This window comes from Xiphophorus hellerii, chromosome 1 (assembly GCF_003331165.1).
Source record: "Xiphophorus hellerii strain 12219 chromosome 1, Xiphophorus_hellerii-4.1, whole genome shotgun sequence".
In the NCBI taxonomy this organism is placed as follows: Eukaryota; Metazoa; Chordata; class Actinopteri; order Cyprinodontiformes; family Poeciliidae; genus Xiphophorus; species Xiphophorus hellerii.
Window position 1 is genome coordinate 29,879,698 of NC_045672.1, and position 27,189 is coordinate 29,906,886.

The window sequence follows — 27,189 nt, forward strand, 5'->3', positions numbered from 1 at the left end:
GTGTATATATACTGTGTATATTTATATATGTAAGTAAGCAAGTAATATTATGTGGTGTTTAAGTCTGACAGACCACAAATATTTGCTGCAAAAGCAAAATTTTACCAAGTATTTTTGGTTTTATTTTGAGTGCAAATATCTTAGTACACTTGAAATAAGACAAAAGTAACTTACAAGTAACTTTTCAGCAATAAACAGGAGTTGGTTTTAAATCAATAATTCCTTAATATTCATGAAAAGTGCTAGCTATAAATGATATGATCTGCTAGTAGACCAAGACATTTCTTCCACTATATCTGATTCTTAAATATTGATGAAAATGTACTAGACTTAAAACAAGCTCTTATTTCTTGGTGAAAAGTTACTTTTAAGTTTTGGCTTATTTCAGGTGTGCTAAGATATTTGCTGTTAACAACAGACCAAAAAGATTTTCCTTTTGCAGTACCTTGAACGAATGTTTGAGACTTAAATGAACACACCACAAATTGTTTGCTGAAATGTATGTATGCGCTCAGGTCGGTCTCACTGAAACTGATTTCTTTTTCATTGAACTTTGGGGTTGAACTAAAACAAAAAGTGTTTAATTTAGGTTATTTGGGTCCATCTCTGGACAGATGGGGCGTCTGTCTCTGAGCTCTTAAGGGGATTAAAGCGGCTTGGTTTGAACTGGACCGGCAAACACTTGATCTCACCTTTGTTGTTCTCGACTCATCTTTTGCTTTTTTTTTTTTTTCTCCGTCTAATTCTGAATCAATCCGTCTGGAAGGGCAGACGGAGCCACTTCCCGTCTCTTTGCTCAAGTGACTGAAACATGTGAGGGTCAAACGGCTGCCGTCGCCGCTCGGCTCGCCGTCTAATGTCTAACACAATCCTGTTTTGTTCTTTCAGGGATCCAAAGAGCAGACGAGTCGAGGAAACGCCGGCGATAACTCCTCCAACATGGACCAGCTACTAGGAGGTACTTGGATAATTGTTGTTAATCATCATTATAGCTGGAAATTTGACCTAAGAATTATGTTTGCCTGCGTTTCTTTAAGAAAATCCCAGAGTACCTACAAGTAAAAGCTGGAGAACTGGAGCAGAACTTCGGTTCTTTGAATGATCTTCATGGTCCTGTGTTCTTAAAATGGCTTTTTGAATTTGTTTTTTATTTATGTTCTTGTAAAATAAATCTTTGCACCTCCAAAAACCAGAACCATTACTCTCTTCACTTTGTTGCACTCACCAGCAGAGCTGAAACTAAATCTAAATCTATTTTTGTTTCCGCAAATGACATTATTTTTTTGTATACTCCATTTAATGATTAATTGATTACTAAATTAGTTGAAGATTATTTCAGTAACTGATTAATCACGACCAGCAGGGCTGAAACTGCTGTGAATATCTTGGTTTTTTTCAGCAAATAGCCTCTTTTTAGGCCCGTATATTCCAGCCGACGATTAATTCAGTTAACTGGAGTCGACAATTAATCCAGCTAATTGATTAATCGTGAACTGGAGTATACAGATCTAAAATGAGGCCATTTGCTGAAAAAAAAACCCCAACTACTTTTCAGAACATTTTCAGTTTTGCTGGTCGTGATGAATCTGTTATTGAAATAATCAACTAATTAAAAATTGGCTAACTATTTTGTTAATCGATTAATCACGACTAACCCGATTAATCGCTCCAGACCTGGTTTCTGTCAAAGTCTCTCCAGGACATTTTTATGTGCCTACAATGATCCAGTGAAATCTTCTCTTGAAGTTCTGAACTCTGTAGAACTTCTTGGGAAATCTGTGCTCTCCTCACTTCCTTCGGATGGATTACATCCTTCCCAAAATTCAGAAGGGGGTTCAGAGGTGACAAATGGTGCTCTGTTATCAGCAGATTGCTTAAAATGGGGACAGGAAACGGCCCAAAATCCTGCTTTCCTCTACAACTGCTGACCTTGTGTTCCTGTTGGTGCTGCACTCAGTCTGAACTGGGAGGAAAAACAATATCATAACCTTGTTTTTATCTTGAGCAACATTCCTGACGGGATCTGAACTGGGGGGAAAAGAGCAAATGATGTAGAGCTGAATATGTGATGTTTTCCATGCCTGAAGGGGAGAAACTGGAATGTTTTACTGGTTTAAGTGGATAAAACTGGACATGTCAAAGTGGTCTTAATCTAGTAGACTTTAACATTTTATTCCTGTGCTTCCACAGATGGAAGTCTTGCTGAATCCACTCCTCTCCGTGACAGGATGGCCCTCTACAAAGCTGCCATCTCCAAACAGGATGTGAGTATGCATGTTTATCCCGCTGGTGCCTCCAAAAACTACTGGCATGTTAAGGAGAAAGATTTACACTGGAATTGACAAAAAAGAAAAATTGTTGAAACTGATTGGGGATTAATCAATAATTATAAGGGTTCAAATAATTCACACATTCCTGGTGGTTAAATGCTACTTATTAGTGTGTTGTGAGAAATTACTATTGGTAGCATATTGAGTTGAATGAATATTATATCCAACAAGCCTTGAATTATTACTACTTGCTTCTGTTTAGTTTATTCAAATAATTTGTTTTACATGCTCAACTTATTGGAACAATTGCCACAAAGCTTTAGTTTTCTTTTTTCTTCTTTTTTGGCAATTACTGGCTGAAAGGTTAGCCACAAGCTAACTGAGCTGAGGGGGAGTTAGCCACCAGCTAGCTGAGTTGATGGGCAGTTAGCCACCAGCTAGCTGTGCTATGGGGAGTTAGCTATGAGCTAGCTGAGCTTAGGGGGCATTTGTGATGCGTTAGCTGAGCTGATGGGAAGTTAGCTCAGTCTTTTTATTCTACTGATTTTAAAAAATTTCAAAAATGTTTGCCAGACTATCTTAAAAAACCCATCGAATAAAATCACATTTTGAGTCATTTGTAGCTGAAAGAACTGAATTTAATTAGAAAACAAGTTTTATGGTAAGATGCTTTACATCTTAAACGCATGAAGAGGCATCAAAACCGTGTAAAATTCGTCTTTTGTTTTTGTTTCGTTTGATTAAAAAAAATTTACAAAAGGGACCATGAGTCTTTACCCCATGTGACCACTTGGTCACACATACAGTTTTCAGAAAACATCATGGTAATTCTTTATTAATCAAGCTAAACTGTAGTTCACATCAGTGTGAGAAATGGGTTTCATGTGGAGTATTTGGTATCTGAACCTCCTCTCACCTCTTGTTTTGCTCTCAGAGTGATCATCTGGACGGGTTCGGTGGGAAACAGAAGGAGAACGTCCCTCCATGTTCTCTGGAAATGGTGAGATTTCAATCTTTCCATCTCGCTTTAGCTTCTCGCTTCACTGCAAAAACATACAATCTTGCCAAGTATTTTTGTGTAGTTTGTAGTGCAAATATCTTCATGCATTTTAAAATAAAGCAAAACTAATTTACTAGTAACTTTTCAGTAAGAAGTATAGGTTTGTTTATAAATAATTCCTTAATATGTAACATTGGAAAAATGTGTTATAAGTGAAACAATCTGCCAATAGAACAAGCACTTTTTCTTCAATTTTAATTACTTAAAGCAAACTCCCATATATTGCTCAAAAGTTACTTCAATCAATCTTGTTTATTTGTATAGCACATGTCAGCAACAATGCAGTTCAAAGTGCTTTACATCTCAAAAATACAAAATCAACAATTGAAACACTTAATTTTTCCAAGTGCAGTCATTTAAACATCAAAATGTTAGTTTTCAAAAGTTTGCTTTGTCTTATTTTAAGTGTACTAGGATATACTTGGTAAGATTTTTTTTTTTTTTGCAGTGTAGCTCCACTGTCTTATCTCATGTACAGTTTATGTTTTCTGCGTTAAAGTCGGTTGTGATATTTTTATTTTATTTTATTTTTTTTCAGAGTCCTGATTCTGAGCCAAACGGCAGGAGAGTCTTTTCTCCAGAAAGCAACGGTAATTCCCCTGCTTTGTTTTGAAACTGTTGAGAAATCGAAACCCTTTGAGTGTGAAAATCACGCCCCCTGGTGGTCATTCTGAATTATCTCAGTGGTAAACTGTGTGTCCCCTCAGGCTCTGGTCCAGGGACTCCGTCCTCCGGTCAGAAAGATTCTCCTCACTCAAAACCCCCCAAGGTGAGTCCAGTCAGGGAACGTCAGGCACATAAATCCAACGTGAAGGAAGCCAATCAAAGCAAAATGGCCGCCGACTGGATGTTTTCTGTGTGCAGAGCTTCCACCTGCCTGTGAGAGAAATCTGCGTGTCGTGTCAGAAGACGGTTTATCCTCTGGAGAGGCTGGTGGCCAACAAGGACGTGTACCACAGCTCGTGCTTCCGCTGTTTGCACTGCAACACCAAGCTGAGGTGAGGACCGATGGATGAGAAGGTTTTCTGTAACTCTACGATACAGTTAAGGGTGTTATAACCTAGAAAATTCTGATTTAAAAGAAACGGCCACATTAGGCCCTAAAGGTAGAGTTTGTAGGGTAAAACTATACCTGATGGACTCGGATTGACTGGGAACCAAAATGGCAACATGTTACATTTTCACTCTGCATTATGTCAAACCTGATCCCCCTCCTCGCCTGTAGGGGGCGCTGCACCAAGGACCAATGAAATGACACAAAAACAAAGACTTCCTTGTTTTTGTTCAACTCTTTGAACTCAGAAATGTCCTAGTTTATTCTAGAAAATTTGAGATCTCAATTTTGTCTAGTCAAACTCAAATTTCCTTGTTCCAAAATTTTCTGACATTTCTGAGTTTGAAAAGTAACATTTCCTACAAAAATCTGAAATTGAGATTAATCCCAAAAATTTGAGAAAAGTTGAAAATTTGCGAGATAAAAACCCAGACATTTTCAGATTCAGCTCAGAAATGTTCTAGAAAAAAGGGAAAGTTTGAAAGTTTGAAAAGGTTGAAAATTAAAAAAACACCAAACTTGAGATTAATCCCAAAAATTTGAGCAAAAAAAGAAGAAATGTCTGAGCTCCAAAAGTTGAAAATTGGCAAGAGAAAAAACCTCTAAACTTTGAAATTAATTTTAGAAATTTCCAATTTTTTTTATAGAAAATTTGTTTGCTTTCAAACGGACATTTTCTAGAAAAAACAAGATGATTTAAGAGATCTCAAAATTTGGAGTGTTTTTTTAAATTATTTTCTAAATCTACAGTTGCTCTAATACCCAATATTTTTTTCCTTTAATTTTGTCTCTTTTCTGCCAGTTTGGCGAACTACGCCTCGCTGCACAACAACATCTACTGCAAGCCTCACTTCTGCCAGCTGTTCAAGGCCAAAGGAAACTACGACGAGGGCTTCGGCCACCGGCCGCACAAGGAGCTCTGGGAGAGCAAAGGTGAGGCGGACGAGGCCGTGGAGCGGTCCAGCCCCGGGGCCACGCCAAAGGCGCAGAGCCCGCCGTCGGACCAGTCCGGCACCAGCGTGGAGGACTCCCCGCTGGCCAAGGTTCTGGTTCTGACCGCCACCATGGAGGCTTTGGGTCAGGCGACGCCCGAGAAGACGGACAAACCCTCGGAAACACGCCGCCTCAAGATCTCCTGGCCTCCCAAAACGGAGCCGGAGGAGGCGCCGGGCCGCAGCGAGGCCGTCGCTGACGCCGCCGCCTTGAAGCCAATCAAAGCAAAATGGCCGCCGGAGGAGGAGGAAAAAGAGGAAGAGGAGAACCGAGGTTCTCCTTCGCTGCTGCAGAGCTCCTCCCTGAAGGAGCGCAGCGCTGCGTTCTCGCACGACGATCGCAGCCGGAGTGCCGACGCCGCTGAGGACAGCCCTGAAGACAGCTGCCTGGACGTCCAGAGCAGCTCCGGCGAGGAGATGAAGAGCGACGCAGCGGAGGAAGAGGAGCCACAGAAGATGGAGGAGGAGGAAGTGATGACCGCCTCCTCCCCCGAAGAGGAGGTGGAGGCCAGCCGGTCGTCTCAGGACGTGGGATTCTGGGACAGCGACGAAGTCGAGGAGAAAGGGGAGGAAGAGGAGGCGCTGAGCGTGGAGGAGATGATCAAGAGGAACAGATACTACGGCGAGGAGGAGGAGGATGAGGAGGAGGATGTATAAAGTGATTTCTTCTTCTTCTTCTACTCGTCATGTGCCTCGCTGAACAGTCTGAACCACTTCCATCTGAGATACACTTCTCGTTTTAAAACATTCCTTCAAATTTGGTGAATAATTTTTAAATTTTTGGGACGACTTGTTTCTATTTCCCTAAAATGTTCAGTAATCTGCTTGAAGCGCACTGCAAAAACAAAATATTACCAAGTATTTTTGGTCTCGTTTCAAATGCAGATATCTCGGTATACTTGAAATAAAACAAAACTAACTCAATAGTAACTTTTCAGAAAGACAGAGGAGCTTATTTTAAGTCAATAATTCCTAAAATAATAGCAGATTTTACTTTTAATTTTTTACACGTTGTATAAGGAACTAGTAGTCTTTCATCAATATTAAGGAATTACTTACTTAAAACAGTCTCCTATCTTCCTAAAAAGTTACCTTTATGTTGGTTTTTATTTCAAATATACGAACATATTTTTTCTTTAAAAATTAGACCAAAAACACTTTAAAGATTTTATGTTTTTGCAGTGCGTCAGTTCTGCCAGCTCTTATTGTGGCGGGTCGGTCAGCTTCTCAGACTCAGCTTTCTGAATTAGTCTTCATCTTTTGTCACTTTGAATCTTTTGTTTCTATTTTTAAAGATTTATAACTGGATGTAACGACGGTGGTTTGTTTGTTTTTAAAGCCGGGGGAGAAAATCTCCAACTGTTGCTGTTTAAATAAATTGTTATATTCAAAGTCATCGTGTCTGAGTTTTGATTAAAATGTTGAAACTTTTTCACAAATTGCAACTTTTTTTGCTGAACTTGAGTATTTTGGACAGTTCTGCTCATAAATGCTTAACATTTTTTTCTCTGCAGATAAAATGTAGCAAGCTTTGTGACTCTGAAGATAAGAATACATTTTCATTTTTGGAAAACAAAAGCAAATAATTTGTAACTTAAATAAACCTCTGGATGGTTTTTAATTCGTTACTAATGTGTTAAAAGTACCACTCATTCAGCGCCCTCTGGTGTACAAACTCTGCAGTTACAGATGCAGAAGTTTATTTTATTCTTCAGTTAATTCATTGTTCAATAAAAACCTAGTTTTTCAAAAAATAAATTTAATATGAGGGTTATGATAGGCAGAACTGCTGACTTGTTCACAAAAAGTATGTTTTCGTTAAAAGAAGCTGTTTTAATAGAAAGTTGGGTGGAAGGAAAAAAGTACACAAGCAGCCTTGATTGTTTTGGAAGAGATTCCTGAAAATCCAAAGTTTAGTTTTTCAGGAATATAGTGATAAAGTTGAAGCAAGTTGAGGTCTGTGGGCCAAATCTAGCCCACCATAAGTTTTAATGTGGCCCTCTTGACTAAATATCTTTAAATACTTTGAAGATGAAAAACAAAATATACATTCAACTTTTTAAATAAACTGTGATTTTTGATTTTTACTGACTACATGTGAAGTGTAAAAAATATTAAACATTTTATTAAAATATGTATTTATTAAATTCTATATTTAATACATATTAAATATATTTCTAAAATTGAAAATATATTCAAACAAATGTTTAATAAAAAAAATCAAATAATCAAATACCTCAGCGCGATGACATCACTAACCGATGGAAACGAAGGAATGCGTTTGTGAATAAATATGCAAAAATTTTCAAAAACTTTGATTAAAATCAGTTTATCACTCAACTTTATACAGAAGTAATATTTGCTCTTACCTTTAATAATGCTGTTGCCCCAACCAATCAGAAGCAGGATTAAAAAAGCTGTTCATATTTGTCCTTGCTAATTTATTTCTGTCAGTTCTTTGTGTTTTTCTTTATTACCTTCTCTGCTCAGATTCTCGTTAGTCGTTTTCATAACACAGTTCTGTGTAACAGTTATTTTGTTATTCTAAAAATAAATTCTACTGACAATTTCTTGGCTGAGAAGGATAAAAAAAAAACAACTGAGTTAAGTCCTAATAACCAAAGCGGTTTTTCAAAAAATATAAAAGAATGGCAGCTATACCTTAGCTGACCACTAGATGTCAGTAGTTGCAACAAATTGTTGCTTTAATTCTGAAAACATCGACCAAATTTAGATGAATAAAATCTGAGTTCAGTGCAGGTCAGTCAGAGATACAGTTATATGAATATTTGGTTTTCTCCATATTGGTAGAAAAACTGCACAAATATGCAGTGAAAATAGGAAAATAATATTTTAAAGGTCCAATATTCACCAAAGAAGTGACCAAAGTCATTTCACATGTTAACTTGTACATCTATTGTTCATAAACTATATTAAGAAAAGTTCAATTTTGGTGCAATATATCATTATGATTTGTAATTTCTTGAGCTGTATTTGTCAATAAATCCTCTTCTTCATCATCATCATCATCATCATCATCAAACAGCCATCCATATTAAATATTCCCCTTTCTGGCCTCATTATAAACAATAAAATGGGGCAGAAACACAGTTAATCCATTTAATGTGCATATACTGTTAAGCTTTCTTCCTAAAGTTTTAGAAACTCTGCTTTCTTAATAACTTAATGGTTTTCAATTTGAGGTGCGGGGGCCATTTGAGGCCCCTGGATGGATTTTTAGGGCCTCCCAACCTCAATTCAAGAATAAATTAGGACAAAATTACAACTTTTAAATCAAAATCTCTTTACTAAAATGTTAGCTGAGACACAAAGTGATCATCTTGTTTCTTTCTGTTGTCATGGTAACCAGGACCACCTCTACTCCTTGACATGTACTCTAAAGTACATGTTGGTGCAGCCAAATCTGCTTTTAATTGCTGCTAAATACAGCAAAGCATTTTCAGATCAAGTCTGACACAGATCCTGTTTTTATTGCTGAGAACAGCCAACAATTTTTATTATTTTTCAGTTTTCTTTAATCGAGCTGCTGGACGCCTTTTATATAACAAGGGGGGAAAAAATCCTGTTCTTTCTTGCCTGGTTTTATTGTTCAGTAGCATAAAAAAAGAACATTTAGGTGATTTTAGTTTTTAGGAATGATTCTTTTGGTCACCCCTGCTTTAAAAGAACCAATAAATAAAAAACAAATCCAGAAAATATGCAAATTCCTTTAAAATAACCACGTTTGAGCACAAAAAAGAGAAAATAAATACTTTAACATTAATAAAACATTTATTGATGATCATGTGAGTCAGGATATCATAGTGCAATCGAACAAGACAGAACTTTACAACAGGAAAGATTGTATTTGGAAAGTGAATTAAAGTCATGTTTGGCTCCAATCTGAGCGACATTTTCTTTTATTTCCAGTTTTTATTCAATCAGAACCAAACCTGACTGATTCAAGCTGAGTTTATTCTATTTTTCAAGAAAATGAAAACATAACAGCTAGAAACTGAGACGCCAGCAGATGTGATTTCAAAGTCATGCTGTGCAGAAGTTTTAGGTCACGTTTTACAAAAGTATACACACCCCATGAACGCTTCGTCACGTTGCAACCACAAAATTAAATGTTTTTATTGGGATTTTATGGGATAAACCAACACAAAGTGGTGCATAACTGCAAAGTGGAAGAAAAAGGAACATTGGTTGTCATATTTCTGGTAACATTTAATCTGAAAAGTGTGGCGTGCATTTGTATTTTTGTTTCTATTAGGTCTGCTCATCTCAGTCATATTATTGGTATATACATTTTCTTTTAATAAAAAAAAATTAATATAGAGAGAAATTAGTTTTTCTGTGTTTGATTTTTAAGTACTTTTGATTTTTGTAGATTTGTATTTTAGTTCTGATCTGAGTGCTTGTTTTGATCTGCAAACAGGGACGCTGTCTGATGTTCTTCATGGCATCAGAGTAACAGGGGTTTAATACAAATTCATAGCAAAATTTTCCATGTAAAAACTGAATTTAAAAAACTTTATTTCACTTCCACTTCACAGTTTTGTGTTGGTTTGTGTCATAAACTCTGTTTAAAAAGGCGATAGGCCTGTCACAATAAGCAATGAACCATTTAATCGCATGATAAATTAAACTTTTTAATTGACCAAAAACTGGAGGATAAAAGTCTGTAAACAAAACTGTCCTTCAAAAAAAGGATAATTGAGACCAAAACAGAGACTTCATAATTCATTTTATTTGTTGTTTTTGTTGTTTTGTTTATTTATTTTGGATATTTAAAATGTCTTCCAGTTCCAGCATTAAATGTTCACTAGATTTATTTACCTTTTAGAATGAGTTCTTGCATTATTAGTCCATTATTACCATTATATTACTTGAAAATGGTCTCAAAACAACAATATTATCATTTATCGCGATAACTTCTGGGTAATTTATCGTCCAGTAAAATTTGTTATTATGACAGGCCTGGTTGGTTTATTTTTACAGATTCGATTATTTTCAGGTTCTTTAAAGTTATGTGGAAACCAGCTCCACCAGACTCATCACAAAGCTTTTGTTGATGTTGGATTCTGCATCACAGCGTTCAGGTCGGCCCAGCAGAACCTGATGTTAGAATTAACCACATTATGGGAGATTTTTCCACTCAGAACTGATTTTTTGAGTGCGGTTCGCCGTTCTCCGACTCGCGGGTCGACTGTGGCTGCAGCCGCTGAACTTTGCCTGAAGCTGCCTGAAGCAATCGGGTCGGCAGAGTCTTTTAAATGTCTCAGAACCAGAAAGCCCGTCCTCAGTTCACCTCACGCTGCTGATGCGGTTTGATTCCTACGACCCAGGATGCCTCACTGCCTTTACTAACCATTTATCTGATTGATTTCGTAATGTTTCTGTTGGGTGAATTTGTGAAGTGATTAAGGTTTAAAGTAGCTTCTGTTTCTTCTGGATGGAAATAATCTGACTGAGTGATTTTTTTTAATTAAAGCTGCAGCAGCTGTAACTTTCATTTAAATTTTTTTTTACATTTTTGTTAAAACCATGTTGTGACAGCATGAGACAAATAATCTGTAAAAAGATTCACCTCTTCCCTGAGCTAACTGTCTTAAGAAATGATTCGCTCCTGACCAAAAGCAGCCAATCAGAGCAAAGAGGAGGGTCTTAGCACTGCTAATCAACTTCATGTACTCGCTGCTAAACCCAACCCACCATTACAGAAAAACCATTTATCTGCCATGTTAACTAGCTTTAGCATTCACAAAAGGCTCTGCCTGCTGCTAGCAGTGCCACAGGGAAGATGATTGACAGCGCTAAGACCCGCCTCCTGGCTCTGATTGGTTGTTTCTAATTAACAAGACAAATGAGATCAATTTCTTACAGATTATCTGTCTCGTGTGATGCTGTTACAACATAGTAACAGTTTCAACAAGTTACATATTGAAGCTTTAAAATATAAATATATATATATTTATGACACACGTATACATTATCCTATTATTTTTTGAGAGATGCCTGTGCCACTTGAAAATAGTTTTGTACCTAAATCTGCCAGGATATTAATAGTTTTGGGCATCAGAGTGCGACCAATCTTGTGATCAGCATGAGGAGTTACCAGGAGTTTTCTACTGAGACTCTTGTTTGTTAATTAATAAACTTTAATATCGCCGACCCGTCTTGTTTCGTCAAACTCTAATCATTTGAGAAACAAAACAGACTCAACTCTGCAGCTCAATGTAGAAATCTGGCAACATTTAAAGAGAAATATCAGCCTGAACTTTGTGATGCAGAATTGTTCTTGCCACCCTTCAGTGAAATGCAGGGGACCAATGAGCATGCAACAACAAACATCTGCATGAAAATATGCAGCATCTTTTTCACATTAAGCTGGGTGTTTTAATCCAGTCCTGAGAGTTACGATCCTGCAACGTTTAGATGCATTCCTTCTCCAAAACACCTAAAGTACATGAATGTGTTGTTATCAGGCCCCTGCAGAGTTGAATGGTCATCTACAGGTTGGTGGATAACAATTCTCAGGACTTGAGTTGGAGATAAAACTGAGCAGATTTAAATATTTCTTCCAAACATTAAGTCATTTATTTACACTTTTTTTGTGGATTGCATAAATTGATCAGTCAATATTGGACTGGTTATTAAAGTTTCTACCTTTACTCACAGTTTGGATCCAGAATGTAAAGCCAAAGTTTATCTTATTAAAGTGCTAAAACACACAAATATTCCCTGAATGAGATAAACTTAAATATTTGTTTTTCAAAGATGGCATGTATAAAATGTTTGCTGACCCGTTTTTATTTGGATTTTGGCTGCAAATTGAGCTCTTGGAAAAAATATCCGACACGGCGCTTCTCAGCAGACATGCCAAACGCTTGGATTGTTTCGCAAAACTGATTTAAGGAGGACTCTGCAGCTTTGAGGAAACAGAGCTCCACGTCTGGCTCTGGGAGAGCAGCATGTGAGGTCCCTGATCGCCCAGAGGGAGGGAGTCCTGTTCCCTGAAACAAACTGACGTTGGCCTCTCTCCGCTTTGCTCGGGGTCGTGACAAATGGAAAAAAAGCGAGACTGGATGAGGGCATTTACCAGCTCAGTGTTTCGGAGACAAAGTGCATGCAGAAGGAGGATGGTAGCAGAGCAGATTGCATAGAAGTAACCGTTGCTGCCAGAGCTTGTAGTCTGTTCTTACTGCGATGACTAGTTTCATAAATAAAATCCGGTGCAGTGCAGAGGAAGACGTGCGTGTGTGCAGCTGGATGGTGCGTGCTCTAGCCTACGGCCTCTCGGTTCATCCGCTGAGAGGATGCAGGTCCACCTTGACTTTCTCACCGCTGCTCAGCATCCCCACGGTGGGGTACAGACCCCCAGGGGGGACCGCCATCTCCCGTCGACCCATCAGCTTCCCGTTCCTGGTGAAAAACACCTAGAGGAGAGCAGAGAAGTAGCAGTGAGAATAAACACACAAACCACTACCAGGGGTGGAAATTAGCGTCCACCACTGGCCAAATGCTGTTAATAGGATGAATCCACAATACAGGTTAACAATCTGCACATAAAAACCGGGTTCAGTTTAACTCTTAGCTTACCTGTTACAAGCCAAGTCATATCAAAACAGAAAGGAGATGAGCTAACATTAGCCTAGCCTACCACTCTTCAGAGATGAATAATCAACAAGTGATATCAATACAGAAGGGGAAGAAAGGAGCTAATGTTAGCTTAGCTCATCCCTGTTAGGAGCTGAATAATCAACAAGTCATATCAAAACAAGGGAGCCAACATTTTTGCAGGTTAATATCAGTCCCAATGACTTTTGTTTATCAGATTAAAAGTACCTTTCGAAAATACCAACCTTTAAGCAAGTTTTAAAAATAGATTTATTTGTTGGTCTGATGCTAATGCTAATTTTAATATCATGTTGTCATTACCTCTTAAGGTAAAATCATCATAGCTAACAGCGATAAAGGCTTTCAAATATCCATCTGTGTGTAATTAATCGATATAATGTGTTTTGTTTTTCAATAAAGTTTCTGAAATAAATGGTCTTTAAATAATAATATTTATTGAATGGTCATGATGTTTTGTGTATATAAGCACAAAACTAACTTTTTTGGACATGCTTTAACAAAATAGTTATGTTTGCATTTGTTCTGATTGTTTGAAGTGATGCACAACATCCTGAAACATATGCAGATATATAAGCTAGGGAGCAAACTATGGTTGCCCTGATGTAGAATTATTTCTTTTTTTTTTTTACACAGAATTAGGAATAAATGACTACAGGATTTTATTTAATTAGCAAATTTAGATTTGGGGCTAACAAGAACAAATATTGCATTTTTTGGCTTCTGTTAACAGAAGATTCGAGGCAGATTCATTGATGTTAGATGGACAGGAAGATGGATGGATAATGGTTGAACAGATGGATTCATGGAAAAATGAACAGAAGAACTGATTTATGATGGACTCATACATAACTGGAAGGACAAATGGACAGTACACCGACGGATGGATGGCTATCCAGACCAAGAAAAGATGGACAACTGCTTAAGTTGTTAAAATAATTGGAAGAAAATTTTAATTTCCACCAGTAACCCAAGCTTTCATTGATGGTAAAACCACTGAAGGGACAAAAAGAAAGAGAAAATCTTTTTGCCAGAGAGCGTTCGGTTCAGCAGTCCCAACCAGGAATGATGTGCAATTAGGAAATATGGTTGAACAAATAGGTGAGAGTGTAACTTCTGTCGTCTTGAGGGGGAGAAAGTCAATGTTTACAGAACATGTCTCTACTAAATCAGCGACTGATCAAACATCATCCAGCTGTTCCCCGAAGAACATCGCCGCAGCTTTTCAACGCTAATTCGGCCAACTTCTCTCGGCCCAAACAGCGGCACTAAAACAACAACGTGGAGTACCGCCGAGTGTGCGTCTTTGATAAATGAGACTGAGTCACATATCAAACATGAACTGTGCCACCCACTCCAACCTGTTTAATTACACGCCAGAGAAACGCAGGTCATTAGCTTGAACAACAGCAGAACAGTGCGTGCCGTGCCGCCGCACTAGGACTAATGTGTCCTGCTGAATAAATAAAGACAAATCCCTGGATTATATCATGGCCCGTTCTGCTCTCTCACCCAGCTGGGTTTCGGTCGGCCTCGCCGCCTCTCACTGACCCCCCCGGTCTCCACTTGCACGAGCGTGCAGGCGAGTCTAGACAAAGTCAGAACCTCTGCACTCAAAACTCCAGCAACCCTGGGTTCATTGGAGGATTTGACTGCACAGCAGCATTAGGGCCAAAATAAGGTAGCACTTTTTTTGAAGGAGTGTGCATAAGACTGACATGACATAAACATGAGATAACACCGGACATGAACATGAAGGAGTCTTCATGAATGGGTCTAACTGTTGTCATTAAGAATAATTTGGTAAATAATGACACTTTTAATGAAACTTTGCATTAAAAGTTCCATTAAAAGTGTCATTATTTATAAAATAATGCAACGCTGACACTTTTAATGCAACAATTAATGAAATTCTTAATGCAACCATCATTAAAAGTCACAACATTAACCGAAATATCAAAGTTGACATTTTTAGAGCAATTCTTGGGGCAAGTTTTAAATAAACTTTGCATTAAAAGTGTCATTATTTACCACATGATGCTTCCTGACAACAATCATTCACAAATAATTCTTCAGGTAATTGACAGCTGTTATGTTTGTGATGGTGTCATGTCAGTCTTATGCAAACCTCTTCAAATAAACAAATAAAGTCAGAACCTCTGCACTTTATACCTCCATAAACCCGAAGTTCGTTGGAGGATTTGACCGTAAAGCAGTGGTGTCCAAACTTTCAGGGCCAAAACTGTTAAGTGGAGAAAACACGAGGGCCACATTTTTTAATTAAAACTGAAAGGTTTTATTTCTAAGAGATTTGTTGTTTTTATTTCTTCAATACTAAATGGACAATATTTTGATAAGGATATACTGTAGAGGGCATTATTATAAATAAAATCTACTATGAAAGCAAAGTAGTCTAATTTTTGAAGAAAAGGAATCTGTAAATCATTGTTGATCCAAAGTATAAACAGCTGGTGTATTAAATGACAGGTAAATATTTTACTAAACTTCCTGGGGGTTTATTATCCGTGTTTTTGTTTTTTTGTTTTGTTCTTTTGTTGCCAAAAATTGGGCAGCGCTTGGTGGTTTTAGCAAAGTGTAATAATAGAAAACAAAACAGAGACATAGTTAATAAAATAAAAATGCTTGTATCTAAATAAATAAACATATTTATGTTTTATGATGGTTGCATTAAGATTTTATTTAATTTCTTGAATTGTGGACCTAGGAGCCAAACAAAATCCTCCTTAAATGGCCCCAGGGCCACACTGTGGACATCCCTGCTGTGAAGAAACCTGCAGAGCGCCAGGTCTGGTGAACTGGTAAGTCCAACAAAGATCCAGGTTGCATTAGAAATGTGAAAGTAGGCATTGTGCAGCGTTTCCTGGCCTCCAGACTCGTATGAAATAATTGGTGCGGTCCTGCTGAGCGGCGCGTTCTGCGGTGGTGCCAGGAAGGCGACAGGTTAAAGGTGCCTCATGAAGGTTTTTAAAGCTGCGCTCAGGAGAACGGGCTTTGTTCCTGGATAGGGGGACAATGCAGCAAATGCTCAACAGGTGGCGCCAAAGAAAAGCAGCAAACTGCTCATCATCCCCCTCTTTCAAGCTCTACCACAGGACAAAAGTTTAAAAAACTGAACAAATTGCTTCCCAAATAAAATACATAAATTAAATTCCAGCAAAGACTGGACCTTCCTGCAGTAACTCAAAAAGTACAAACTGCTCATTTCCTACAGGTCCATCTTTCCTGTGTGGTTTGGCTCGTCCACCCAACAGGTTTGTCCAGGTTTTCCTGGCACTCAGAAGACCCAGAACTTGCTCAAAGAACGGTGAATCCTTTCTGGTGAACACCTTGAGACGATTCCCCCACTGGCAGGTCGCACTCTAGACAGTTAATGTCCGGTTCGGTTCTACTCAGAGGAGGGCAGAGAACCCAAAAATTATACTTGAGCAGCACTATTTCAACATATTTTTACTCGAGTACAAAGTAAAATGTAGCCGTCAAAGAAATTACTCAAGTAAGAGTAAAGAAGCATTTGGTAAAAAGTTTATTCAAGTACTAATAAAATTATCAATCATTTATATTTAAAAATTACATCATCAGATGGACCAAAATATAAAGTTAAGTGGAAATTTTGGACCAAAATGACAATAATTTATATAGGTAACAAAAAATAACAAAATCAGGCAAAAGAAAATGTTTCCAAATTAGTATCTTTTAGAAAAATACTTATGAAACTTTAACAAAACTGCAGGTGTGTGTCTGTGATTTTTGGTTAAAACATGTTTTCCTTCAGTGGGTAGAAAACCCAGAAATTAGCTTAAGTAAGAGTAGAGATACTTCATAATAAAATTACTCAAATAAAAGTAAAAAGTGTCAAAACAGTAACTCAAGTAAATGTAATTGAGTAATTGTAACGAGTTACTTCTCAGCTCTGGCTCTACTCCAGTGATGAGCGTCTCCATTACGGTCTGTTCGTCATCAGAGCCGTGGACTTTGATGATGTTTGCAGCAACACTCAGTAATGGAGAACCTCAGGGTTCTGGTTCTGATGGACTCAAACCCAGATTTTTCATTTTGTCTTGTAGAAATTCATGCCTGAGTGAAGTTGCCCCCCACCTTTTTCAAATCTAACAACATTGGTGTCAAACGCTTGTGCAGAAAATGTTTTTTGTTTTAAAGATCAAAATCTTCAAAGTAAAAGTAAAAGTAAAAATTTTGCTGCACAAACCAGCAAACTGTAGCCGAGTTGAATGACATCAAATTTGTTTGATTTTGTAACAAATTTGAGCGTTTGAGCGGGCCGGTGGTTGACCTCTAATGACCTCTCATGACTACTGGAAACTTTTTTATTAATATTTTTTAAATGACAGTGGCACAAATGAAATTTTTTACTGCACAAACAAAGCATAAAAATGTGGTTAATGTGGGGGATCAGGGCCTGGTTGACCTTTTGACCTTTAAACTTTCATTAATATCTTCAGAACTTCAAACCGGATTGGACCGGACAGACCAGGTTAGAGGCTCTCTAAAGAAAGAAACCTTTAAGAAGAATTGAAATGAAACTGAAAAAAAAAAGATTAAACCTTGGGCAAGTGGAAGGGAGGGAGAAAGAAATGAATGAATGAATGAATGAATGAATGAATGAATGAATGAATGAATGAATGGATGGATGGATGGATGGATGGATGGATGGATAGACAAATAGACAAATGGACAAACAGCTGATGTTTTTGAACTAAAACCTGTTGTGACCTCATCAGTCTTCGTCTCTTTCTGAGGATCTAATATTTGTGTTTGTTGCGATTCAGACTGTTGTCCTATTAATTAGCTACATTTACTAATGAGCTGAACTTTGGACCTTCTCCTCAGAACTGAGCTCATGTTTAATATTCTGTGGTCCGGATGTTTGGGGATGAAAATATAAGACCACAGTCAATCGGTAAAAATAATTTTAGCCATCTTAGAATTTGTATATTTTCACATTTTCAAGCTGGAGTTTGTATTTGTGGCCTGAAACCTGACTGAAGTCAAATGAAACCAGTTTTTTCAATTAAGTATAAACCCTGAGAGAGCAGATTTTATTACCTGGACACACCATTGTTCTGTGTCTCACCACAGGAACATTTCCTTCTCAGAACATGTAGCTGCTTGTGTTTCTCAGAATTAGCGGCGCTACAATGAGAGGAACAGCCTCCAGTTTCAGGTTTTTCAGTTTCCTTCCTGCTCAACCAGCAGCCAGTTTTGGAGATGAACTTTGATAAAGTCTCCATAACATCCACACTGTTGTGGAGAAAGCATTGCTTCAGTTCATTGTGGTTTGCAAACATTACCTTCAGCATTTAAATCATGATTAGGCATTAACTTTGACTGGGCCATTGCAACATGTTGATTATTACCTGTTTTTCCATCCACTGGACATTGTTGTTCCAGAAGACATGTGGGTCATCCAGATGTATCTTTGCAAGCTTAAAGACATACTGGCAAGTTTCTTTTTCAACTCCAACAAGAATCAGTTGCTTAGTCATCGACTCTTTGTCTAATTATGAATTTTAACATCTAAATACTTCAACATTGAGCTGGCTTTCTCATCCTCTTTCTTATGGAAAAAGTCCATAAAAAGTTGTTTTTTGTTGCCAAAACAAATCGGAGAGCAGCTGGAAATCCTAATAATTATCATCATCTGGGTCAGTTTCTATGAACCAAAGGCTTTAACGTTTTAATTGGTTGTGTATTCATCACAAGCCATGCTGTTGAACTCACAGTTACCTCCTTTTAAATTTTTTTTAAATGTGTTTATTTTATTTTTGTTGTTAGTCATTCTCTTATCTAATTGGTTATTTATTTTACAGATCAATACCTGTTTTTCTTAGCCTAATTTGTTTGTTTTATATGCATTATTGGTGAATAAATTAAAATGGAAAAAAATGTATATGCACTAATTCATGAATAAATTAAAATATAAAAAATACATGCACTAATTTGTGAATAAATTAAAATGGAAAAATAGAAAAATATACAGAACTACTAAATAACTGATGGAAAAAACTATCACTAATTTCTTTTTGTCAGGAGTTGCTGATTGGTTGTTGCTGATTGGTTGTGAGCTTTTTGTGTAATTTTTATAAATGGTATTTATTTTGCAATAGAAAAAAAAGATACTACATAACTACTAATTAACAGACAAATAAAATACAGAAGTATAAGATAGCTGATGAAAAAAGCAAACAAGCATATAGAACTACTGTAAATAAAATTGACAAAAAACTACAATAATTTTTTTTCTGTAGAAGTTTCTGATTGATTGTGAGCGTTTTGTGTAGCTTCTATAAATGATATTTATAGTACAATAGAAAAAAAACACGCACAAAAGAAACAAAAAGAAACATACAGAACTACTAAATTACTGACAAAAAAAAATTGCCTGTAAGTTGCAGTTTGTGAGTATTTTTTGTGTAGTTGGCTTGGTGTGTTTTATAAATGGTATTTATTTTGCATTAGAAAAAAATAAAAAAAACTCACCGTCACCTTCCTTCCCTGCTGTTCCTGAACGACTTCGTCCCCTTCCTCCTCTTCCTCTTCCTCGTCTTCACCATTAAGATACAGAACGTTCTGAACGCCATCTTGACTGGGTAGGCCCTCCAGCTGACCCAAGTCTTCCACGTCAACTGAACACAAAAATGGAGGGAGAGTTAAATAACCAAGAGTCAGTAGAACCAGAGATTAAGTAAGAAAAAAAACTGCAAAGAAAATTAAAGATATTGACTAATCTCACAACTCTGAAGGCTTCAAAGTAGCTAATATTGCCTTTGTGAGGACGTTTGGTACTAATGTCTGGTACCTGAACCGTCTCCGTCCAGGCTGTAATCACGTGGGAACATGATGCCGCACCCCATGATGTCCCCTTTGAAGCAGCGGGGCCCAAAAGCGTCTCCAACTCCGATGCCGTAGAAGATCTTCCCATCATCTGTCAAAGACACGCATCTGATTAATTTAGGATTACCTGGTCACACTTTCATTTCCGCCCCATTAACTTTCCACATTTTGTCAAATCTCCACCACAAAGATCTATGTATTTTATTTGGACTTGACATGACTTGGCAATAACAGTCAACACATCAGCCTTCCACTGACAAGCAATGATCAAACATACGCTAAAGGAATGTTATTGTATTGCATTTTAGGCAATAATATTTTTATTTTCTTATCTTAAAAAATTAATTGAAATATTTATTTATTTGCATCGTTTACTGTATTCCTAATAGTGTGTAAAAAGGTGGGTAAATGAAAAATCTGTCGAGTGTGCCAAGTTTTTTAACAGATTAATCAATTAATCATCAGAATAATTGATTGCAAAAACAAGTGTTAGTTGCAGCTCTATGCCTATACCTCACTTTGCCAACTTTTTGGTTGTAACAAAATGTGAAAATGTTCTTGAAGAATAAATACTTTTGCAGGACAAAGTAAATCTCAAAAACTGCAGAAATGTTTGCATGACATAAAAAGAACACCTTGAGAAAGAAGGTACTGTGCATATTTCATATTTCACTCTTTCACAATCGTCTTCAGAGCTTTGCAATTTTCCACATCAGGTTCAACACACTGGGAACATCCAGAACATCCCGACATTCCACTCAGGCGATGATGAGCAAAAGCCAGAAGAAGCAGGACTTGTTAAAACAGTCAAGTACAACCAAAATAAAAAGACATCGACAACATCCAAAGAAAATCATCAAAACAACACATCCTACAGTTGTTAGAGACAACAAAGGAGCAAAGAAGAAGAAGAAAAACACTGCAGAGATAGCCTGCAGACAAGTGCTCCTCAAGCAGAGCGGGATGGCTGCTGCTTGTAAATATTTATGGAGTTGTCATGGGATCCATCCCCAGCTCAGGATACTGTTTAAACAGCCTCTATCGGAGCACTGGGAGCCAGACAGACACTGTATCATTACAGCTCCCATGCGGGCCCTTGTAACAACAAAGCACACAAGGCAAACAGAGGGGGCACGGCCCAGCAGGGCTAAAAATACGGGGCCTTTTTGGAGCGCGACAAGGACTGAAACTGGAAGTGAGGATGCAGAGATCCAGGTTTGGGCCTGGATGGTGGGAAGTAATGGGGCAGCAAAGGTAGGACAAGCAGGGAGACTTGATCAGATGTCACAGAAGAAGAAATAATTGCCTCTTAAACTAGATGAATCAGAAAAGAACGATTAGAAGATATGTGTTCTGGGATCAGACCACCCAGAACAGAGGTTTAATGAGTATTTTAAATGCTTTTTTCATGTTATTGATGCCCTACTTTGTGGCTATAAGGTTCCTTTTTACTAACAGTCATGTTTAGAAGAGTTGTTTCTATCTCTGTTGATTGCATTTTGATTGTTTTGGATCCATTTTGATTTCTCAGGTTCCAGGGATTCTTTGTTCAGGTGTGTCTCCTGGTCAGAAACTCTGTTTGTCTTTCTCATAGAAAGTACTCAAAGCCCAGTGCGTTTGGGTTTTCTCTCTCTCCTTTCTGTTTTTTAACTCTAATCCAGTCGGAGCAGATGGCTGATCAAAACCGAGCCTGGTGCTGGTTCTGCTGACGTTTTGCTGGTTAAAAGGGAGTGGTTCTTCTCCGCAGTTGCCAAAAACATCCAATGCCATTGGTTGGGCTTCCTTAGATGTTTTACTACTTGATCAGCTGAATTTAACTATACAGTACTGGATATTAATCTACCAATATCACTGAAACATAAAGGAAAGATTCAGGGTGGATTCACACCAGCCCTGTTTAGTCCGCTTTAATCAAACTCTAGAAAGTCCGGTTTGTTTGGGGAAGTATGAATGCGCAATCGATTCAAAAAAGCGAACTGTGGTTCGCCTAAAAACCTCTGTCTCAGTTTGGTTGAAGTGAACTCTGGTGTGATTTGAACGTCTATGTCAATGCGTTGACATAGGCATCAAATAGCTGACAAGAGACCGCTCCAAAAGCAAGAAATGGACTACAGTGTAGGGCATTGTGGGTAAATGCAACCAAAACAAACATGCTAGCTTAGTGCTAGCAGAAGGTACTGCTTGTTGTCTTTTACCAAAGACAAAAGATAAATCCTACAACCTCTAAAATCTGACCTCACTCCATTTTTGATTACATTATGTGAAAAATGTAATCTTCACATAATGTCAGTGTCTTCTTCAGAGGTTTTTATGTCATTTCCTTCAGTGGTTCTTGGCGCAGTTTCCCTACAGGCGAGAAGGAAACAGGCTTTTCAATTAGTTTGGATTGTTTAACACAGTGCAGTGTGAAAGTGATTCGCAGCAGCTTAAAAGGTAGATAATGTTGGAGTTTTGTTCCCTATTGAACCAAGTCTACGGGGCTAACAGGTGTGAAACAGCCTCAGAATTGACTGGAACGGCACTAAGAACACCCATCAGTTCAAAGATGGTGGCATTATGACAAGTTTAAACCAAATGCTGCAGAATTAATCAAGCTTGCATGAAAATATCACAGTTTGCACAGAAACATAAAGATAGCAACACACAACACGAGATGATTTGGGGTTTAGTTACTCTTCGAAACTTAAGTCTTTGGTTTATGTGCAACTCAATTCCAAGTTGCAATCTTAAGAGCCACGTTCCTCGATACTGTTTTCCGAAATTTGTAGTTAATCAGTGAGTCTTATGGACTGAAGAGAAACCCTGATTTGGATTAATTGTGGGTCGTTAAAAAGACAATAAAAGGGTCCAGGATGTGATCAACTGGTTACCAAAACAGAACTGCAGACTTTATATGGACAGCATGTCGTTTCCACTGAGGTGAAGAAGTTTTTATGACATCAACCTTGATGAAAGATAGGGATCAATTTAGTTAAAGTGCCCCCTTTAATTTTTATGAAAGTATGTTATCCAAACCCCTAACACCCTGTTAGGAAAGAAGGCTATCTTCTTAGATAACATGTTGCTATTGGACAGCTGTTTTTGGAGACGTAGATCAGATTAGAGCATGTCACTGATGGAGAGCACTCAGGTTAGACTGAGCACTTTATCTGCGGCTGCATGGGGGCGATGGCGGTCGGGCCAAAGCTTCAGCTGCGGGCGTCGAGTCACAGCACGAGTGAGTCAAAGATGAGAGGTTTTCAAAAGGTTAACGGCCCCATGACCTGCTAACCTGCACCAGCCAGAGCTGGGCAGAGTACCAAAAAAATTTATTCAAGTAAAATAATCACTCCTAACATATTTGTACTCAAGAAATTATTGAAGTAGGAGTAAAAATGTTTTTGGCAGAAGACTTACTCAAGTACAGATCAAATTATCAATCATTTAACATTTAAAAGTTACAGCATCAGATGGGCCAAAATATAAAGTTAAGTGGAAATGTTGGTATTTTAAGGACCAAAATGACAATCATTCATATAAGGAACAAAAAATAACAAAATCAGGCAAAAGAAAATTGGATTTGTGCCACATTTTAATGCTGTGTAGATGTCATAATAGCATCACATGGAGCCCAAGTAAGCTCACAATCTGCTAGATTTGGACAGCTTTGGTAAAGTCAAGAGTCCTTTCAATTTGAAGATTTATTGCTCTCAATATAAACCCCAACATCTGCTATGAATTAAAGCACTACAAAAGCACTGTTTTACAAAACATTTTTGGTTTAATTTCTAGTACAAACATCTTAATACTCTTGAAATAACACAAAAGTAACTTTTAAGCAAGAAATAGTAGCTTCTTTAGGTCAATAACTCTTTAACATTGATGAAAAAGTTCTAGATATAAAATGTCTGGTGCCACTGGGAGATTATTTCACTTATAACTTGTACTTCTTCATCAATATTAAGGAATTATTGAGCTTAAAACAAGCTCATAGTTCGTACTGAAAAGCTACTTGCAGGTTAGTTTTGCCTTATTTCAAGTGTACTGATACTTGCACCATAAAGTAGATGAAATACACTTTTGTTTTTGCAGCAAATGGTTGAGATTAAACGCACATACCACAAATTATTATTTGCTTAAATAGATATACGCGCTAAGATCAGTCTCACTGCATACTCCTAGACAAAGTTTTAGTAAGATTTTATCTTTTTGCGTGTATATTTAAGTGCGCTATAATTTGTGGTGTGAATGAAATCAATCAAAAGCTTCACTGGCTGATTATTTCACTTATAAAATGGGAAAAATGTAACAAGTCAAAAAATAATCTTAAAACAAGCTATATTTTACTAAAACGTTTATGAGTTAGTTTTGTCTGTTTTTAAGTGTACTAAGTTATTTGTATTAGAGACTAGAGACAGATATACTTGGTGAGATTTTGTGAGTGAAATGCAAACACATGAGATTTTTAGCAACAGCAGGCAGAAAATAAGGGAATTAAAGTTTTAATAATCTCTTATTGAAGCATGCTGTGGTGATAGGGCACACTGCGGTGCGTATAAAGCTGTTTTTGCATTAGGTATTTGTCGCCCCCCCTGCCAGATAATGTCCACATGCAATTCCTGAGGTTGCTGGGCTGTAAGCAGAGAGGAGAGGAAGGAGCCACCGGACCAGAGCTTTCACCGTATCCCGAGCATGGGAAGACAAACCTCTTACACACGGCATGGAAAACCACACGGATCATTTTCAGTCACTAGCAAATAAGATTAATGGCGGCTCTGCAGGGGCGTGCGCATATCTGTGGCGTCCAGCAAGCAGCGGCCAAACCAGACGGACCGCAGTGCAGCAGCTCTGGCACTGGTACGGTGAGCCTCTAAATGACTGGTCCTGTCTGTCACTCGGCACGAAGGCATCATCCGCAGACTCCGGCAGGACGTCCAGCATCAACTGTTATTACTACTAATGCATCCGGAACTATAACTGCAATCTGCAGTGGGATACGGCGGATTTTAAGACCATAAACTTGAACTAAAAACATGCCGGGAATGCGCAGAGTGGACGGGAAAATGTTCCTTGATTGCTGATCCGGACAACAGACGTGACCTCCAAAAATAACGTGGCAAAAACCAGCAAACAGAAAGTGTCTTTTATGGCATTTTTAGAGTAGAAACAACAAAAATTTACAACAAGAAAGATCTACAGAGATAAAGTCCAGGTGTCTCCTAAAAGCTCTGGACAGATAAGGACAAACATGATGTGGCAATGCATTGTGAGCAGAGTGGTAAAAGTAACTAGTTACATTTATGCAATTACATTTATTTGAGGAGTTTTTTTTTTTTTTTTTTTTAGTAATTTATTGCTACTCTTACTTGCATAAAATTTCTGTATTCTCTACCCACTGAATGAAAAACAAACATGTTTTAACCAAAAGTTCACCAGACACAGCCACACACCTGCAGTTTCATTATTATTATTATTATTATTTTTTTTTTTTTAAAGAAACCGTTTTGGAAAAAAATTATTTTGCCTAATTTTATCATTTTTTGCTGCTTGTACGAATTATTGTCATTTTCATCCTTAAAATACCAAAATTTTCACTTAACTATATTTTGGTACGTCAGATTATGCAACTTTTAAATGAAAGTTTACTCAAAACTTGAGTAAACTTTTTACTTAAATACTTTTTTAATTATCTTGGATGGCTACTTTTTACTTTTACTTAAGTACAAATATGTTGAAGTAGTAATTCTCTTACTTGAGTGTAATTTTTGGGTTTTCTACCCACCTCTGATTGTGAGATAAACAGTACGAAGAGTATCTTGTTCAGAATAATAACAACCACCTTTGAGGTGCTTCTCTATCAGGGCAGCTAATCTCACAGCTCAGATAGTGAAGGGTGCTGAAGCCTTTCCATGGGAAGCTGTGGATGTTTTATTCAGATCCCTACAAAGATAATCTTCATAGATCTGCAGGAAACAAGAACAAACTCTGACAATACAGATGACTCACGCCGGGTTTTATTTACTCCAAGCTTTCGCAGATATGATCAACATCTCAACCTGACAATATCTTTTCTTTTTTCTCTCCAGCTGTTTGTGTTACTCAACATTCCTGTGAAGTTGTTCATTGATTGGTTTCCATCTAAAGCATTTGTGTGCTAACTTTTTGGCTGCGTTCACACTGCAGGCTTTAAGGCTCAGTTCCATTTTTTTAGTGAAATATATATATATATTTTTTTGCTTGGTCGTTCACACTTCAAAATATATGCGACTTGTATGTGATTTCCTGTGTGAACAGCAAACGAGCTAAAAGTGTCTCGCATGCGCAGTAGAGGGCGCAATAAAGTCACACTTAGAGAGCATGCTCAGAGTTTTACCAACCGCCATAAAAAAAAGAAAGAAGAAGAAGTGCTCACGATTGCAGAAGTAAATGTGGATGCTAATGGAGGAGCGTAGCTTGTTGTCCGACCAGGACCAGTACATTAACAACTTAATCCTCATTATGGTCCGTCATGGCTGTTTTTCTTCCCGCTTGCGCGTATCAGGGGGCAGAATAGTGACGTTTGTCGAGTATCAATGACGTTGAGATCGGATGAATGCGACCTGGCCGCGCTTTTCACATTTGAAAAGATCTGACATGTATTAGATATGGGCCACATATCCAAGTAGCCTGGGTAGTCTTCGAAAAAACCCGATCTGTGTTAAGGCTGTCATGAAAGGTCAGATACGGGTCGCATTAAGGAAAAAAAGCTAAACAGATTTGAGTCACTTCAAGCTACAGTATGAATGTAGCTTCTGTCATGTCAGTACTCACGGCTCAAAAACTATTTTAAAAACTAAAATCACCAAAAATGTATTCTTTATTATTATTATTATTATACCTACTTAACAATAAACTAAGCATGGGTTATTTTAATAATTTTTTTTTGGAGGAATAGGATAATGAATTCGAAATTTCTAATTGTTTTTGGATACCTTCTTAAAATAATTATCTAAGTCATTTTTGATAAAAACAAGGTCAGTGTTCAATTGAAAACACTTGCTGTATTTAGCCAAGTTTTAGTCCAGCAACTAAAAACAGATTTGAGTGCACTTAGGTGTCAATGAGTCGATCCGATTCTATCTACCATCAATGTAAAAAGTAAACCAGAAAGCTTGGAAAAGATTATCACTTTGTGTTTTGTTAGTAGTTGTGATTTAAAAGTTGTAGTTTTGTCCTAATTGTGGTCGGATGGCCGCAAAAAATCTAAAAGCATCCTCAGATGTTTAAAGGAAGTCTGATTCATTCATTTCTCTTAAACCGGAGTAAGAAGAAAATTCCTCA

General features: G+C 37.6%; 2 protein-coding genes across 5 annotated transcripts in view; one reads left to right on the forward strand and one right to left on the reverse strand.

The window, feature by feature from the left end:
• lima1a (LIM domain and actin binding 1a) overlaps positions 1 to 6,768 on the forward strand; it is a 39,865-nt gene extending 33,097 nt beyond the window's left edge. For all 4 annotated transcript variants that reach the window (XM_032559563.1, XM_032559555.1, XM_032559546.1 and 1 more), the window contains 7 exons: positions 889 to 958; positions 2,191 to 2,264; positions 3,205 to 3,270; positions 3,869 to 3,920; positions 4,038 to 4,099; positions 4,195 to 4,328; positions 5,187 to 6,768. In XM_032559563.1, the coding sequence (XP_032415454.1) occupies positions 889 to 958; positions 2,191 to 2,264; positions 3,205 to 3,270; positions 3,869 to 3,920; positions 4,038 to 4,099; positions 4,195 to 4,328; positions 5,187 to 6,033 (1,305 nt within the window). In that variant the 3' untranslated portion in view covers positions 6,034 to 6,768. The remainder of the gene's footprint in view (positions 1 to 888; positions 959 to 2,190; positions 2,265 to 3,204; positions 3,271 to 3,868; positions 3,921 to 4,037; positions 4,100 to 4,194; positions 4,329 to 5,186) is intronic.
• Positions 6,769 to 10,379: 3,611 nt separating this feature from the next.
• Positions 10,380 to 27,189, reverse strand: part of spryd3 (SPRY domain containing 3) — a 49,715-nt gene continuing 32,905 nt past the window's right edge. Inside the window, exons 9-11 of the mRNA XM_032559592.1 lie at positions 19,856 to 19,981; positions 19,537 to 19,682; positions 10,380 to 12,818 (exon numbers count right to left, since the gene is read on the reverse strand). Of these exons, the coding sequence (XP_032415483.1) occupies positions 12,684 to 12,818; positions 19,537 to 19,682; positions 19,856 to 19,981 (407 nt within the window). The 3' untranslated portion in view covers positions 10,380 to 12,683. The remainder of the gene's footprint in view (positions 12,819 to 19,536; positions 19,683 to 19,855; positions 19,982 to 27,189) is intronic.